The sequence below is a fragment of the Vitis riparia genome, chromosome 14, assembly GCF_004353265.1.
Source record: "Vitis riparia cultivar Riparia Gloire de Montpellier isolate 1030 chromosome 14, EGFV_Vit.rip_1.0, whole genome shotgun sequence".
NCBI lineage: Eukaryota > Viridiplantae > Streptophyta > Magnoliopsida > Vitales > Vitaceae > Vitis > Vitis riparia.
Genome location: NC_048444.1, coordinates 27,422,444 through 27,440,886, shown reverse-complemented (window position 1 = coordinate 27,440,886; position 18,443 = coordinate 27,422,444). Strand labels below are relative to the sequence as shown.

Below are 18,443 nucleotides of genomic sequence, written 5' to 3'. Positions count from 1 at the left end.
ACCCTAGTGTGAGGTGATTTAGGTTTTATAAATTTTATTGATAACACCTGTCTGAGCCAGAATCAAATGGCATGACTGCAATGGGGACGAATCAAGTATGCATACTTGAAAGAAGACAAGTAATGCCCTGTTGTTATATCTTCAGCTCTTACCATTCATTAGGAGGATTGTCTACTTGAAGTCCTTAGAAGATGTAGGAAGGCAATAGGATGGCAAATTTCTTATTTGAAAGGGATCAGCCCTTTAGTCTGCACCCATCATATTTACATGGAGGATGAAGCTAAGCCCGTTTGTCAACCTTAGAGAATGTTGAACCCTCACATGCAAAAGGTGGTGCAAGCTGAAGTTCTTAAGCTACTTCAGGCCGGTATTATCTAACCCATATCAGATAGCCCATGGGTGAGTCCTACTCAAGTTGTGCCAAAGAAGTCTGGGATCACGGTGGTACAAAATGATAAGGGAGAAAATGTCTCTACACGCCTCACTACAGGTTGGAGGGTGTGTATCGATTACAGGAGGTTGAATGCGGTGACAAGGAAGGACCATTTCTCGTTGCCCTTTATTGATCAGGTGCTTGAGAGGGTCTCTGGGCATCCTTTTTATTGTTTCTTGGATAGCTACTCCGGGTACTTTTAGATAGAAATTGATATTGAATACCAGGAGAAGACCACTTTCACATGCCCATTTAGAACCTATGCATATAGGAGAATGCCTTTCGACTTATGCAATGCACCCGCAACTTTCCAAAGATGCATGTTAAGCATTTTTAGTGATATGGTGGAGCGTATTATGGAAGTCTTTATGGATGATATCACCATATATGGAAGTGCATTTGATGAATGCTTGATCAACTTAGAAGCTGTTCTGAACCGATGCATTGAGAAAGACTTAGTGCTTAACTGGGAGAAGTGTCATTTCATGGTACAACAAGGGATTGTCCTTAGACACATCATCTCCAAGCAAGGCATTGAAGTTGACAAAGCAAAGGTTGAACTCATTGTTAAGTTACCATCCCCAACAAATGTCAAAGGAGTAAGGCAATTCCTTGGCCATGCAGGGTTCTATAGGAGGTTTATCAAGGATTTCTCTAAGCTTGCAAGGCCTCTTTGTGAACCATTGGTGAATGATGCTAAATTCATATGGGATGATAGATGCCAATGGAGTTTTGAAGAATTGAAGCTATTTCTGACAACCGCACCAATAGTGAGGGCTCCCAACTGGCAACTGACCTTCGAGGTAATGTGTGATGCCAGTGACTTTGCTATAGGAGCTATTCTTGGCCAAAGAGAATATGGAAAACCCTATGTGATCTACCATGCGACCAAGACATTGAATGAGGCGTAAAGAAACTACACAACCACTAAGAAAGAATTGTTATATGTGGTTTTTGCCTTAGATAAGTTTCATGCTTACTTGGTGGGGTCTTTCATTGTGGTTTTCACTTATCACTCTGCTTTGAAGTATCTGTTGACTAAGCAAGATGCGAAAGCAGGGCTAATTAGATGGATTCTCTTGCTTCAAGAGTTCAATCTCCAGATCATAGACAAGAAAGGAGTGGAGAATGTGGTAGCAGACCACCTTTCAAGGCTAGCTATCACACATAATACCCATGGTTTTCCCATTAATGATGATTTTCCAGAGGAGTCTCTCATGTTGGTGGAAGTTGCCCCTTGGTATGCTCACATTGCGAACTACCTAGTCACAGGAGAAGTTCCAAGTGAATGGAAAACACAAGATAAGAAACATTTCTTTGCAAAAATTCACGCCTACTATTGGGAAGAGCCATTTCCATTCAAGTATTGTGCGGATCAGATGATAAGGAAGTGCATTCCTGAAGAAGAGCAACAAGGGATCCTCAATTATTGCCATGAAAATGCGTGTGGAGGCCACTTTGCTTCTTAGAAGATAACCATGAGGGTGTTGCAATTGGGTTTTTGTTGACCATCATTTTTCAAAGATGCCCACACCATGTGCAAGAGTTGTGATCGATGCCAGAGACTTAGGAAGTTGACATGCAGGAACATGATGCCTTTGAACCCCATTTTGATAGTTGATCTTTTCTATGTTTGGGGCATTGACTTCATGGGACCTTTTCCTATGTCTTTTAGCTACTCTTACATCTTGGTAAGAGTAGATTATGTTTCTAAGTGGGTTGAGGCAATCCCATGCAAACACGATGACCATAAAATGGTTCTCAAGTTTCTCAAGGAGAACATCTTCTCAAGATTTGGGGTGCCCAAAGCCATAATTAGTGATGGGGGTACTCATTTTTACAACAAGCCTTTTGAAACTCTCTTGGCTAAGTATGGGGTGAAGCATAAGGTAGCTACACCTTACCACCCTCAAACTAGTGGGCAAGTTGAGTTAGCGAACCGGGAGATTAAAACATATTGATGAAGGTGGTGAACACAAACAGAAAAGATTGGTCAGTCAAGCTCCTTGATTCACTATGGGTATATAGAACAGCTTACAAGACCATTCTTAGAATGTCTCTTTATCGCTTAGTCTATGGCAAAGCATGCCATTTCCCTATGGAATTAGAATACAAAGCTTGGTGGGCAATCAAGAAACTCAACATGGATTTGAGCAGAGCTAGGTTGAAGAGGTTCTTAGACCTCAATGAGATGGAGAAATTGAGAAATGATGCCTACGTCAATTCAAAAATTGCAAAAGAGAAATTGAAAAGGTGGCATGATCAGTTGATTTCTCGTAAGGATTTTCGAAAGGGAAAAAGAGTCTTGCTCTATGAATCTAAGCTCCACATCTTTCCGGGTAAGCTGAAATCAAGGTGGATAGGTCCTTTTACCACTCACCAAGTGCATTCAAATGGAGTAGTGGAACTACTCAACTCCAACAACACCGGGAACTTCAAAGTGAATGGTCACCGTCTCAAGCCCTTTGTGGAGCATTTTTCTCGTGACAAGGACAAATTCATCATCCTTGATCCACATCAAGCTTGACAAGACCAGTCCTTTTGATGGACTTAGTCTTTCTAAAGACTATCGAGTTGATATCTTTTTGTTTTATTGTTTATTTGAAAGTTTTCCTGTATTATTACTTATTTTTATTTTTATTTCTTGTTTTTATTTTATCATGGTTTGATTTAACTTAGGTTTTTGATGATCAATTGCAGGGGGACTTCAAACAGAGGAAAAACCAAGTAAATTCGCACACCCTGCCAAAATTTCACAAAACATGCCAAATTCATGAATCATTTCGCATGGGGTGCGAAAATTTTGCACACTATGCGAAAATAAAAATACCTTGCGAACTCATTTTGCATACTTCGTGAAATTTTCGTAGAGCATGCGAAAAATTTAGCAAACCTAACACCATTTGGCACACTATACGAAACCCTAAGGGGTTTGCGAAGTAATTTCGCATCCTCAATGTCATTTCGCATGCTGTGCGAAACTCAAAGGATGCTGTGCAAAAATGAAAAGTCCCTGCCATTCCTTTTTAAACCCCCGAGCCCTAATTTCTCCATTTCACAAACACCAAACACCATGTGAATTTCTCATTTTCCCCTGCCACCTTGCGACCTCATCCATCTCCATTCGGTATCCTGCCTCGCGCACATCACTTCGAAGACTCACACTCCAAGCCACATTGGAGCATGGACCCGAGGCTATTTCTCCATTTCCGACATGGCACGGACCCGAGGAGCTCTTCCCACCCCTTCACCACATCGCACTTCGAGATAAAAAGCCTCCACTGCTCGGGTATCTAGTGATTCTCCATCTTAGGCCGTGGAGGCCCCTCGGATTCCACCTTCTGAGGGTGGAGCGCCCACTAGTCCTTCATTTTCGGCTCCTCAGTGCAGATACGAGACGAGGAGACCACCTACTACACCAGTGGCGACTACTTTACGCCCTAAGAGTTCAGTACGGCGCCTTCCTACCAAAAGGGTCAAGACTTCAGGCCCAGGTGAGTCATCCAGAGCTCCACAGACTGAGCCTCCGGTAACTACACATGCTCGAGCTCCTGTAGATTCTGAGCTCCCTTCTAACATGTCACCAGAGTCTATTATTAGACGCCCGATGGTCACAGCACCGCCCATTGAGGGTAACTCAAATTGTAAAGCGAGATCGTTCTACTCGGAGTTATATTTTGATCAAGAAGTCATACGACAACAGCCTGAGCTTCAAGACTCATATGGTCTACTACAGAGGTACCATCTTGAGCACCTTATGACTCCTCATGAGTTCTTTTATCCCAGAGTAGCACTAGACTTTTACCAATCCATGACTACTCGTGGTGTCCCGAGTCCTACCGCGATACACTTTACCATTGATGGACGTCATGATGTCCTCGAGGCCAAACATATTGTAGAGGCTTTACAGATTCCTTTCGAGCCAGTGGATCTGTCTGTTTTCTGCCAATGGTCCCCAGTATCTCAAAAGGACATGGTCCATATTTTATCCAGAGGGACCTCTTCAGATTCAATCCTTCTACGGAAGGAGCTTCCACTTGGGATGCTCCTCATAGATGTGGTGCTACGCTCCAACCTCTTTCCCTTACAACATTCGATATAGAGGCGATGAGATATTTTGGACAATTTATTTCTTATATCAGAGGGCTTCTACTTTGGCCAGCACCACTTGATCATGGCCTTTCTTGCCCACTTTGAGAAAAATGTCCATATGAAGAAGCTTCAGAGGGCGAACACCATTCCATTACTATTCTTGAGGTTGTTGTGCTAGATATTGGAGTATATGGGCTTTCCTACTGAGCCTCAGCTCAAGCATCGTTGCCTTTGTCGAGAGCGATTCACTCTCGACAAATGGAATCAGTTGGCGGGATATTCTGCACCTCTAGGAGGCCCTCCCATGGTATCACCTCCAATGCCCCCACAGCCAAAGCAGGGCAAGCTTTCGGCAGAGACTACACCACTAGTGCCCACACTTGAGGCTACTTCTGCTGCTCCCCCTACGACTCCTACTGTTCCATCACCAGTCACTCCTACTACATCCGAGCCTTCCATCACCATATCAGCTTCAGAATTTTGCACCCTTATGCATACCTTTTAGACACTGACCACCACACATGCGGCTCTCTTCCAGCAGATGGCTGACATGCATGCACATAAGGACCAATAGACTGCTATACTCTGCTAGATTCAGCAGCACCTCAGACTTCTGCCTCCACCTCAGCCTGATCTTCCTGCATCATCAAAGCCTTTAGCTCCAATTGAGAACACTACCATGGTGGAGGTCCAGATCCCACCACCTCAAGAGGCCACCACAAATGCCATTGCTTCACATGATCCTTAGGATAACCCTCAGACAGTTGACACAGTCACAGCTACACCTGAGGATGCATCATCTCCACTTGAGGTTCCCACTACTTAATCATAGGACATCTCTTTATCTTATTGTATTTACATATTATATTAATGGAGATTTGTCCTTGTTTTGATGCTTTATATTTTGGGACTGGATGTATTACTTGATCATATCTCATATTGTATTTTCTCATATTAGTATATAGACATCATATTTTTTATATTACTTGGCATTTTTCTATTTCCTCTACTCATTACCTTTTTGTTTTCTGACTCATGTGGTTTCTCATATACGGCTCAAACTTCATTTCACTCAGGAGGTACCATTTTCTCCCTTTATTTTCAATTGCTCTTGACACATTGAGGGCAATGTTGATCTTGGTTGGGGAGAGAGTTGAGGAAGGAAGTTTTGTTAATAATGCTAGGTTAATTTGTTAATTTAGTTACTTTTTGCTTAATTTTAAAAGTTTTTTACCCTACTCTCCATGGTTATTAAGGAAAAATTCTCAAAATGAAATGGGAGAAATTGAGTTCTTGCATTTTTACTTAAATCTTAGAGTTTGTATTATGCTTATTGAAGTTGATGAATTATTGAAACTCCTATTGAATTCAACCTTATTTCTTCCACTTTAATCTTACCACACACTGTGCACATTAGGTTCCGATTATAAGATGAAAAACCATCTCACCCCCTGAACTTAGGAAAATTTCGACTTGGTACCTTTGACCTAATTTTAATAGTGTTGGGATACCTTATAAAAGGCCAATGAGCCTTCGAAAAAAAAAAAAAAAGAACAAAGTGTTTCACTTGCCTTGAAACCTGAGCAAGGTCCAAGGGGTATATGGCGAAAGTCTTTAAAACTCGATGCCCTAAGCCTTGATTGGTTGGGAGTCACCGACCTCAATGCTCGTTATAAGGGTGAATAGGTGGAGTTTAACATATTGTAGGTGCTTGGGTATTGAATTTCAATCTCAAAAGTCTGGGAAAAAAAATCTGAGGAGTTAGTGGTCGAAAGATCCTTAAAGCTTGATGCCCTAAACCTTGATTGGTTGGGAGTCAATGATAGATCCCCGTTACATGGACACTTTAGAAAACAATACCTTCAGCATTGCACTCCTACAAGAAAAAAATGTGAAATAAAAGAGGTGCATTCTTAGCCTATTGGAGGTTGGTTAGTTTGCTAAAGTTTGAGAAAGAACTAGGTTGGGGAGAGAGAATAGTTCGACATACTATAATCGGAAACTAATAAGCTTAACACTTAGATTTTTGTGTGAGAGTAAGAATTGGACCTTTGGGAGTGGAAATTCTTTTGATGCTTAAATTTGCATAATGCCTACTCTTTATAAATTGTGATTAGGCAAGAAATTTGATGACTCTTGTTGAAGGTTGGGTTTTGCCTCTTTGATGTTCCATGAGAGAGTATAATTCGCATCATGCCACTTAAAATTTTTTTGGAGTAATCAACATGATATTGTAAATTATTTCACTGTCTATTTTTCTTTATCTCTCTTTCATTGCTAAGGAATTAGCAATATGTCGGTTGGGAAGAGTGATTACTACTCAAAAAGTACTCTTTTATAGCTTGAAACTAACTATTTTAAACACTTTTGAGTAGTAATTAATACATTTTAACTCAATTGGCACATGAAGGAACCTAGCAAGGGTTACTAATCAGTTTTGGCAAGTTTTGGTGTTTTTGGTAGCTATTTGGTCATTGAAACAAGCCAAGAATAAGGGAGAATTTTGTGAAATCCATGGCAATGCAAGTTGAAGCTCAAATACATGAAGAATCCGAGCTTTGGAGCACTTCATAGCCCTTTGCCAAGCTTGGCAATAGGTTGCCAAGCCAATCAGAGGTGCAAGGAAGAAAACTAGAGGAAAAAAATCCAACAACCAGCATTTTCGCATGGCTATGCGAAAATTTCGTATAGCATGCGAAATCAAGAGGAGGAGTAGTTGTAGGACTGAGAGCAGGACTGAGTGAAAGACAATTTCGCACACCATGCGAAACCACAAGAAGCAGCCAAAGAATTTCACACACCATGCGAAATCCTCTTATGCACCGACTCCGTTAGATTTTTATCTCTAGATATTTTGTATAATTTCCTATTTTCTCCTTGTAATCAAGCTAGATATTTTCATATATATCTTTTCTAGACATGAAAGAAATTCATTCATGAAACACTTGTAAAATTCCTATAGAAGAAATATACAGAGCTTTTGCTCTGACTTTCCTTCTCATTTTGTTTTGACTTTTCTTTCTAGCCAAACAACCTCTGAGGATGATTTCTCAGGGGATGAGTGGCTAGGTTTTACGTTTCTTGGAGTGATGGAAGCTAGGTGAAGGACCTGAATGCAAAGATATGAGTTGTCCTTGCTTTAAATGAAAGTAGTTGTTAACCATTAATGGTTTTTATTTTAAGGTTTAGCTTTAAATCCCTTAAAATCACCTTGAATGGCCAATACTTGGTAAGCTTTTCGGATTCTATGGATGCTTATTGCTAGATCTATGGATGTCCATTAGTTATCATTTACGAGCCATTAGAAGGTGGTTCAATGTGAGAATCACCTTAAATGGCCAATACTTGGTAAGCTTTTTGGATTCTATGGATGCTTATTGCTAGATCCATGGATGTCCATTAGTTATCATTTACAAGCCATTGGAAGGTGGTTCAAGGTGAGGGTCATTAGTGTTTGAAGCCATTAATGGGAAGCAATTACCATTTTTCCATGAATCCTTTGGATCAAATCTTATTTGCTAAAAAACAAAACAGGTTTGGGAGATAACCATCCTTTATGTTATTGTCCCCAATGCGAGGAGAAGATCCGGAATCTCCCCCTTTGCCTGAAGAACCTGATCCTAGTGACCTAAAGCTCCAAGAGACCTTTTCTTTGTAGTTAACTTCACTTATTATTTTTTCTTAACTCAAAATCAATCTTTACAACCACAATTCCATTTTCTTTAAAAGTTAATTTTCATAAGGAAAAACACCATTTTATTTCCTTCACTAAAATCAATTGTACGATGAAAACCCATCCCTGTGGACAATCCTAGAGCCACTATACTATGTTAGCTATGCTACCCTAGTGTAAGGTGATTTAGGTTTTATAAATTTTGTTGATAACACCCGTCTGGGCCAGAATCAAATGGCATGACTGCAATGGGGACGAATCACATTGCTGAAAGAAGTTCTTGAGCCGCTCAAGCGTAAACATTACTTGAGCCACTCAAGCGCTAACATTGTTTGAGCATTGCATTTCTTACCTACACTCTCGAGGTTGCTTCTGCACTTTTTTCAACTACCTTAAGCTTCAAAAGCTTGCCTTTTTTTGGTTGAGGAATATCCATGGAACCGCTATGATTGGCGAAATGCTTCCATGCTCTCTTTGGGTTACAAGATTGATTAAAAACCAAAATTTTACATAATCACAAGTCCTATACTCCTCAAAATGAGAGTTTATAGTCAATCTAGCCAAAAGGAAAAACACTTTTATATCCAAAAAGAAAATCCTATGCTCTTAATCACAAAGCTTACAACCTAAACTAGAAAGCATTAGATTAAACCAATAACAATCAACTAATCTGAACATAATAATGATATTCATTCATCCATTTAGGCCATGGGATGAATAACCAACCTTAAAAAAAAATAAAAAAAATAAAAAAATAAAAATGAGCACCTTCTAGAATAGATCTAGCAAACAAGAACATAACCTAGGGCTCTAATACTAGTTACTAGGCATAGGGCACCTTGCTCAGATGTTCCCTTTCTTCTTCTGTCTTTGGTGACTGTTCTTTGCTTAGTTTGAAATGACTACCCAAAGGTGTGCTCATTGGTTTAGCTTCATTCATGTTGAACCTGCTGATAACTTTCTTCACATACTCTGACTGTGAAAGCTTCAATGTACCATTAGCCTTGTCTCTAATGATTCTCATACCAAGGATTTGCTTTGCAGCTCCCAAATCCTTCATTGCAAACTGTTTGGACAATTGCTTCTTCAGATTATTAATCTTCTCAATGTCAGACCCTACAATAAGCATATCATCCACATACAACAGTAATATGATGTAAGAATTGTCAAAGGACTTAACATAGCAACAGTGATCAACTTCACATCTCTTGAACCCAATTCTATGCATAAAAGTGTCAAACTTCTTGTATCACTGTCTAGGAGCTTGTTTAAGGCCATACAAGCTCTTTCTCAGTTTGTAGACTAGATTCTCTTGTCCCTGAACAATAAACCCTTCTGGTTGTATCATGTAAAGGTCTTCCTCCAAGTCACCATGAAGGAATGCTGTCTTCACATCTAACTGCTCAAGATGTAAGTGATGCGACTCATGGTTGCTTAGCTTTAAAGGCGTATCAACAAAATTTATACCTTAAATACTATTACTAAAGTAGCCAAGCTACTATAGCATAGTGGTTCTAGGATCGTTCACTGGGAAGGGTTTTCGCAAACACAAGTGATATTCAAATTAGGAAAATAGGTGATTTTCTTATGGATGTTAGCTTTAAAAGAAGATGAAAATATTTTAGAGAGATTTAAACTAACTTAAGCTAACATTAAAGACTAAAATGAAAGGGTGTAAAAACAAGTTTCTCAAAGATAGGATAGCTATGCTCTGGCTCTTATGCAAATTGGAAATCTCAGGATAGGCTCCTCGCGTTGGGGTTGCAACTATGGTGATGCTTGCTTCCCGAACCGGTATGGATTTAGCAAATCAAGTTTTAATCCTTTAAAATGACAAAACAGATGGTAGTGAATTTCATCAATGGTTATTCACCTTAGACTTCCTTTGAATGGCTCGTAAGAGATAACTAATGGTCTAAAGCCAAAAGCTTACCAAATATTGGCAACTCAAAGTCATTCTAGGTGATAAACTCACCTTTCAATGGCCATTGAAATTGGTTCTAATGGATTAATGCAAAACTTGGAATTGAAAACCTCACCTTCCAATAGCTCGTAGGAGATAACTAATGGATAGAAATCCAAAAGCTTATCAAGTATTGGCCGTTGGAAGTTGTCCAAAGGAAATAAAAACCAAACTTTCCATTAATGAACCATTAATGAAAAACGACTACCTTACCTTCCGGGTGCGAGAAATTTCCATGGGATTGCATCCAAGCCATCACATAACATCCATACTTTGAGAAACTTAAAGGTTTTAGCCAACCATCCTCTGAGGAAAAGTCCTCAGAGGCTGTTTGGCTACTAAGAAAATGAGAAAGAAAAGAGAAAAGAAGAAAAACAGAGCTTTATATTATTCTAAGCTAATGTACAGAGGATCGATCACCCCATCCTCTCAATTTCCAATCTCCCTTTTTGGAGGTGTTGTGCACCTCTATATATAGCAAAATTACAAGATAAAGCCTTATGATGGCTGAATACAAGGTTACAAAAGGAATTTACATGAGAAAATATCAAGCTAAAAATATCTCAAAAGTCGGTGGTGCGTGCGTGGAGAAACAGAGGAGATTTGGCATTTTCGCAATGTGAATTTCTCTTTGCGAAATTTCGCAAGGAGAAATTCACCTTGCGAAATTTTCACAAGATTTGATGCAGTTGTCTTCCGAAGGCCATATCTTCCTCATTTCAGCTCCAAATTGTACACGGTTTGAAGCGTTGGATTCTTGACTTCCTGAGCTTTGAAATGGTATATAGCATGTAGAAAATGGACTTCGGGAAGTGCTCCAAAAGTTCGAGAGAAGACTGCAGCTGCTGTCCTCTGTTTTCCTCTTCACTTTGCTTGTTTTTCCTCTTTGCATTCTCTTTGCTTGTGCTCGTGTTTCCACTTGAAATTCAAGCCTGTAAACTTCCAAAATCCTTGCTTTAACTTGTCTAATTAGCTCCTCCATCATTTGGCATGCTTGAATTGATTCATAAGCTGATAAAAACATGTAAACTTGCCACAAAATGGTTAAAACCAATTACTAAGGACCTTAATGAATTAATTGGGTTAAATGAATATGATTACTACACAAAGGTGCTTAAAACCATTATAATTAGGTCTACAAAATAGCACTTTTTGGTAGTAATCAGTAAGTTTTCTGCAGCCACTATTCCAAGTACAAGTCTAATTATTGACATTTTCACAACTGGAGAAAATATCTCTGTGTAGTCAATGCCCTTCTTCTGCTGGAACCCTTTAACAACTAATCTAGCCTTGTAACCTTTGCTACCATCATGCTCATTCTTTATTCTATATACCCACTTGTTGTGCAAAGCCTTCTTTCCTACTAGCAATTCAATCAATTCCCATGTTTGATTCCCCAACAAGGAATCCATCTCATCCTTCATGGCTAACTCCCACTTGCTTGAATTCTCATCTTGCAAGGCTTTATCATAACACTCTGGCTCACCACCATCAGTCAACAAGAGATAATTTAAAACAGGTGAATAACGTTACGGAGGTTTAATGTTCCTAGAAGATTTGCGAACTTCAGCTACAGGTGTACTCAGATCTACTTGTGAATTTACATTCTCCTTATCTTCTTCACCCCCTTTTTGGACAGTACTTTCAGTCAATTCATCTAAGTCGACAAACTCAGATTTCTTTTGATCTATCTGTGTAACATCTGACACTACAGTTGACCTATCCTTGTACATAACCTGTTCATTAAATATCACATTTCTACTTTTGATGATTTTCCTGTTTTGTTCATCCCAAAACCTATAGCCAAATTTCTCATCACCATAGCCAATGAAAAAACATATTTTTGACTTTGTATCATGTTTACTACGAGCATCAGAATCAATATGAACATAAGAAACACAACCAAAAACTTTTAAATGTGAAAACTTTACCTCTTTGTCGCTCCAAACCTCCTCAGGAAGTCTGAACTCCATGGGAACTGATGGTCCTCGGTTTACCAGGTAAGCTGCAGTGCTAACAACATCAGCCCAAAAATTTTTTTGTAGTCCAGCATGCAACCTCATACTTTTAGCACGCTCATTGAGAGTTCTGTTCATGCGCTCAGCCACACCATTCTGCTATGGTGTCCTAGGAATGGTCTTCTCCATCCTAATTCCCTGTGCAGCACAATACTCACTGAACCCTCCATCTATGTACTCTCCTCCATTATCTGACCTCAAACATTTTCCTTTCAAACCTGTTTCTGTCTCAACCATGGCCTTCCACTTCTTAAAAGTTTCAAATACATCATATTTATTTTTTAGAAAATAAACCCATACCTTTCTGCTTGAGTCATCAATAAAAGTGATGTAGTATCTTGAACCACGAAGGGATGCAACCGGAGAAGGCCCCCACAAATCAGTGTGTACTAGTTCCAATTTTTCAACCTTCGATGTCCTGCCAGTTTTCAAGAAGCTCACATTTTTTTGCTTTCCTAAGATGCAACTTTCACACATGTCAAAATCAATGGACTTCAATTCTGATAGTTTTCCTTTTGATAACAACATCTTCATCCCTTTCTCACTCATGTGACCAAGTCTATGATGCCATAGGCTTGTATCAGTACTTGCATCAGCAACTGCAATTGTGTCTCTTGGACATGAGGTCATATACAGAGTACCAGTCTTCTTTCCACGAGCCAATACCCTAGCTCCCTTTGTAACCTTCCAAGTACCATCAACAAATAGTATTGCATGTCCTTCATCATCAAGTTGTCCAACAGAAATCAGATTCCTCCTCAGGTCAGGAATATGTTGGACCTTCTCTAGTAACCAAATAGACCCATTGGGCAACGATATCAGGACGTCTCCCAGACCCACAACATCCAAGGCTGAACCATAAGCCAAATACACCTTACCAAAATCACATGCAACATAATTTTGTATGATTTCTCGGTGTGGAGTGGTATGAAACGAAGCTCTTGAATCCAAAACTCAATCATCAAGTGGACTGTCTACTACAATAAGTAATGCATCCTGTACCTCTTCTGTTATAGCATTAGCAGAATCATCTTCATTCTTCTTCTTAGGACTTTTGCATTGCCTTCTAAAGTGACCTGTTTTCCCACAATTCTAGCATTGTACTTGTTGGCCTGATCTAGATTTGCTTCTGTTCCGATTAGAATTTCTGGAATTTGATCTACCCCGATTTGAATTTCTGTCATTACCTTTGCCTCTTGTCTCAAGGTTTAGGGCAGAACTAGATCTTGAGGTTTCACTAGCATCTCTTCGGCGAATCTCCTCAGCCAGAATTAAATCTCATATATCATTGTACTTGAGCTTTTCCTTTCCCGTAGAATTGCTTACTGCCATCCTCATTGCCTCCCAACTATTTGGCAAAGAAGTCAAGATGATCAGAGCATGAATCTCATCATCAAAATCAATTTCTATAGACGACAATTGATTTGTGATTGTATTAAATTCATTCATATGTTGTGCTACTGATGCATTATTTGCCATCTTCAAATTGAACAATTTCTTCATCAGATGCACCTTATTGTTTGCGGACGGATTTTCATACATACCGGATAAAGCCTTCATCAAATCTGTTGTGGTCTTCTCCTTTACAACATTATGTGCAACAGACCTACACAAAGTTAACCTAATAACTCCTAGAACCTGTCTGTCAAGAAGCGCCCATTCCTCAACCTTCATACTCTCAGGTTTTGTCCCCAAAAGAGGCATATGCAATTTCCTCCCATAGAGATAATCTTCAATCTGCATCCTCCAATACGCAAAGTCTGTGCCATCGAATTTTTCTATTCCAGACGCCTTTCCTGCTTCCTCTGCCATTGCTCCCACTCAAACCTAACCCTAGGCTCTGATACCAGTTGTAGGGAATTAAACCGAATTCCCAACCTGTGAGAAACAAAAAATAGAGAAAAACACATGCCAAAGAAAAACAATCACACGCACAAGACAGTATTTATGTGGTTTGGCAATATGCCTATGTCCACGGAGTTGTAAGGATGTCACTATTATCAAGGAAGAATACAGAGTACAACCTCAACGGCTACAATATTTTCTCTCTATATATAACATGGCAACCACACCACACTAAAAAACCCTAATTACAAAAGGTGGTTCCACAATGGGCTAAATGGGCCCAACAAGCCTTAGTAAATCTCCTATTAAAAAGCCATGCAATATTATTCGGGTCGGGTCGCCAAACCGGATCAAACAAAACTAGGCTCCACAAAGCCCAACAGATAGTAACCAGGACAACGAAGCTTTGTACACAAAAATTCGAAGTAATATCGAGACAATGAAAAAATGCTATGATTATAGTAGTAGAAAAAAGTATGATGATGTGAAACTCGCCAAGATGATGCTTCTGGATGGGTGTTTTTTACTACAATTCATCCGCAGGGGAGGTATGATAAACATTTTTAAAGTTCCCAAAATAGATTTTGTGGTGCAGGACTTGTTCTTGCTGGAGAACCAACTTCCCTATGGAGTCCTCAAGTTGATTTTTGAGGGAGAAAATTTTAAGGTTGGTCTACCAATGGAAAAGAATATAATAAAATTTGTCACTGTCATTGGAATGCCAGAAGGGTTGTCATCAGAAATACAGCTAAAAGAGGTGAACGAAGAGCCCTCTCATCTCCTCGACCTTTTGCGAAGTGCTCTCCTAGGCAGGTTTCAAATGATTAAGAGTCAGCCTGAAAAAGAGCAGCAACCTAAGAGAAAAGGAAAGTTGTCGTCGTCTCAAGGAGGAAAGGAGGGGCTCCGTTGGCCATGGAAAAAAGGCAAACAACGGGGCATTAGGCAGTCTTTTCGACACATCAAGGAGCTTAATGCTGCCGGGATCTATCTCAAACCGAGTAGAACGTGTTTCTTGAGAGACATTTCTTTCAAATCCTACTTCTTCTGTGGCTACCTGAAACTTCCCCCAATAACCATTGATGACTTCACGAAGACCAAGTTCTTGAACATGGTAGCCTATGAAATGTGTCTAGATGCCCCAGATGACTATGCGATCACTTCTTATATATGCTTCCTTGACAACCTCATTGATCATGCAGACGATGTCAAGGAGCTGAGATCTAAGCACATTCTCCACAACCTTTTTGGCAGCGATGAAGATGTGGCCCAAATTTTCAACAAGATCAGCAATGGCTTGGTAGATCCCAGAATTTATAAAGATGTGAAAGCTCGTATACAAAAACACTACGACAAGAGAGTGAATACTTGGATAGCTCAAGCCCTTCACGACCATTTCAGGTCTCCATGGACTGTCATGGCTTTCATTGCTGCTGTTTTGATACTATTTCTTACTAGGGTTCAGACCTACTACGCTCCTCCCGGTAATTAATATATATATATATATATATATATATATATATATATGAATCTTGGATTAATTATGACTGTGATGTGTTTTTATTTTGTTTGGTGTGTATGATTAGAGAAATAAAGATGTTTATATTGTTAAGTTGTATCACTGGATTTCATCCGTGCAATATTATGAATCTTTTCCTCCCCACATGAATTTGCTATAATCTATAATGTCTGTTTGAATTCACAATTTCTAGCTTGCTTTTTTCCGTTCTTTTTCATAGACTAGGATCATAGATAACACAACATCCACATAGAAAATTTTCAGTCAACAGTATGTGATTCCGTGGATGGGGTGGGATTGAATTTGCTCACATTTTTTTTATCTAAGGAGAAAATTGTGGATAAAACCATAATTTTGATATATTTATAAATTGAGGAAGGACTCTCTAATTTTGATATATTTTTTTTTATGAAAGACAAAAAGATTTTTTTTTAAGGTAATTTAATGTTTAATTTTGGATAAAAAGAAATTTCATAAATAAATACTACATTTTTTTAATGAAGTCTTCCAATCTTCATTGAAAGAATCTTCAAATTTTCAACTTCTTTAAGGAATCTTCGAATACTCTTCAATTCTTCCAGAAATTTTTAATCTTGTTGGAAACTCTTTTAAGAGCTTTAGGGCTTTTCTTTAGTTTTTTTGTCAAAATACATCACTGAAGGAAGTGGGGAGTGAAGGTATTTTTTATTTCATCGTTGAACTTGTTTGAAAAAAAAAAACCCACGCACAGAGATTGAGTTAGAAATGAAAGTGGAGAAAAGTAAAGTACTCAGCAGTTTTGCATACTGCTTGATAGAACTCGTTAATATTGTTTATATCTCTGGCACTAAAATACATCTTGTAGCACTTGGCGATCAAAGCCTGTTTTTCCTCCTTACTTCCAATTTAGACATGGAGAGGTGACACAAACTTTGGAATATTCAATGATTCAACAAAGCATTCATCAAATACTATACTGTTTGCTTTGATGGAGGGGCAAAGCTGATGATACCAGGAGTTAGTTTCATGAGGGATGCGCCTATCTTTTGAGTGGTTGGATACGATGATGTTGTTGGAAAGTGTCTAGAAATTATTTTTGAGTCAATTGAAAAATTATAGATAATCTTTTAATACAAAATATTATTGTATTTGAGTTTCCTATTATTATAGTGGGAATATTATATTATAAGATTTTTTTTTTTTTTTAGGAAAAGACATCTTTCACAATTATACATATAGTTTTCTATATGCAATCTTCCTATATATGTAATTAGGAAAATATACATAAGAAGACATTTAAAAAAAAAAATATCTATCAAATGTTTTTCTAGAAAACAGAAGTGATTTCCCAACATTATAAGTGATTGTTTAAAAAAAAAAAAAATTAAAAGTGTTTTGAAACTTTTGCCAAACACCTTTTTTTGTTTTTTTGTTTAAAAAAAAAACACTTTTTAGGGTAAAAATGTTTTTAAAAAACATTGCCAATTGGATTTTAAATAATCTAGATTGTCACTTTTTTTATTTCAATTATATATATTATATCAAATATTTCTAATTTTTTTTGTACAAAGCAAATAAATTATTTAATATATTCATATGGTTGATGTCATTCAATCAATTGATATAAATCTTTCTTTTAAAGTAAACTTGATGCAAATAATTACATATAATCAAGCAATGAACTATCGTTCTTAATTTATTTTCTTTGGTCATTTCATTTTTTCTTTTGGCCCTTTTTATTCTCATTTCTGTTTCATATAATAATTTCTTTACTTTTCTTTCCATATAACCATGGAAGCAAAATGAGTGTGATATAATACTATTGTCCAATAATAATATCTCATAATATAAAATAATTATTTTAAATATAAAACAATATTTAAAATTTTAGACAAATAATTTCCACTATTTTCAATATTGATGACGCTAATAAATTTCAATTTTATCTTCGTAACATACCATCCAAATAACTCTTAACACTTCACACAAATATTTATCTTTCATTCACATGAATTGAATTTTTCTCCAACACCATTTCCACTAAAAATCAATAATTGCAAAAAAATAAAAATAAAATGACAGTTATACACTTAGAATCCCTTACAAGTAAAATCACTCGCAAAATAGCATCACAATAAGTAAATATAAATCCAACAAATAATAATCACAATTTTTTTAATTAAAATATATTGTATGAAAGTTTTGGGGAACAAACTACTCTACCAAGAATCGATAATCTAGTCGTTAATTTTGAAATTAGACTTCATAATATTTCTCACATAAAATAAAATATCCTCCTAAAATTTCACGCAAAAAAATCAAATTTATTTGCTTCATCAAACAACCTTCCCAATATCTATGATACTGAACGCTCTGTTTTTTTTTCTTTTTTTCCCCTTTTAATTCATTCTACACCTCTCGTTCTCTCTCCTAAGACGAGACTTTTCCTTTCTATTTATTATTATTATTTCATTTTTCTACAACACCATTTCCACTAAAAATCAATAATTGCAAAAAAAATAAACATAAAATGATGGCTATACACTTAGAATCCCTTACAAGTAAAATCACTTGCAAAATAGCATCATAATAAGTAAATCTAAACCCAAAAAATGATAATAACAATTTTTTTTTCTTAAAATGTATTATATGAAAGTTTTGGGGAACAAACTACTCTACCAAGAATCGAGAATCTAGTCGTTAATTTTGAAATTAGAGTTCATGATATTTCTCACATAAAATAAAATATCCTCCTAAAATTTCACGCGAAAAAATCAAATTTATTTGCTTCATCAAACAACCTTCCCAAGATCTATGATACTGAACGCTCTGTTTTTTTCTTTTTTTTCCCTTTTAATTCATTCTGCACCTCTCTTTCTCTCTCCTAAGACCAGACTTTTCCTTTCTATTTATTATTATTATTT

General features: G+C 37.6%; 1 protein-coding gene and 1 pseudogene across 1 annotated transcript; both read left to right on the top strand.

The window, feature by feature from the left end:
- LOC117930615 overlaps positions 1-5,273 on the top strand; it is a 33,785-nt pseudogene extending 28,512 nt beyond the window's left edge.
- Positions 5,274-14,463: 9,190 nt separating this feature from the next.
- Positions 14,464-15,513, top strand: LOC117930614 (UPF0481 protein At3g47200-like). Its single transcript, XM_034851248.1, has one exon. The coding sequence runs from the start codon at positions 14,464-14,466 to the stop codon at positions 15,511-15,513; it is 1,050 nt and encodes a 349-aa protein (XP_034707139.1).
- Positions 15,514-18,443: the final 2,930 nt, after the last annotated feature.

Coding starts and splice junctions, on each gene's coding strand:
- LOC117930614 (XM_034851248.1), top strand. CDS start 14,464: ATGAAAAAATGCTATGATTATAGTAGTAGAAAAAAGTATGATGATGTG.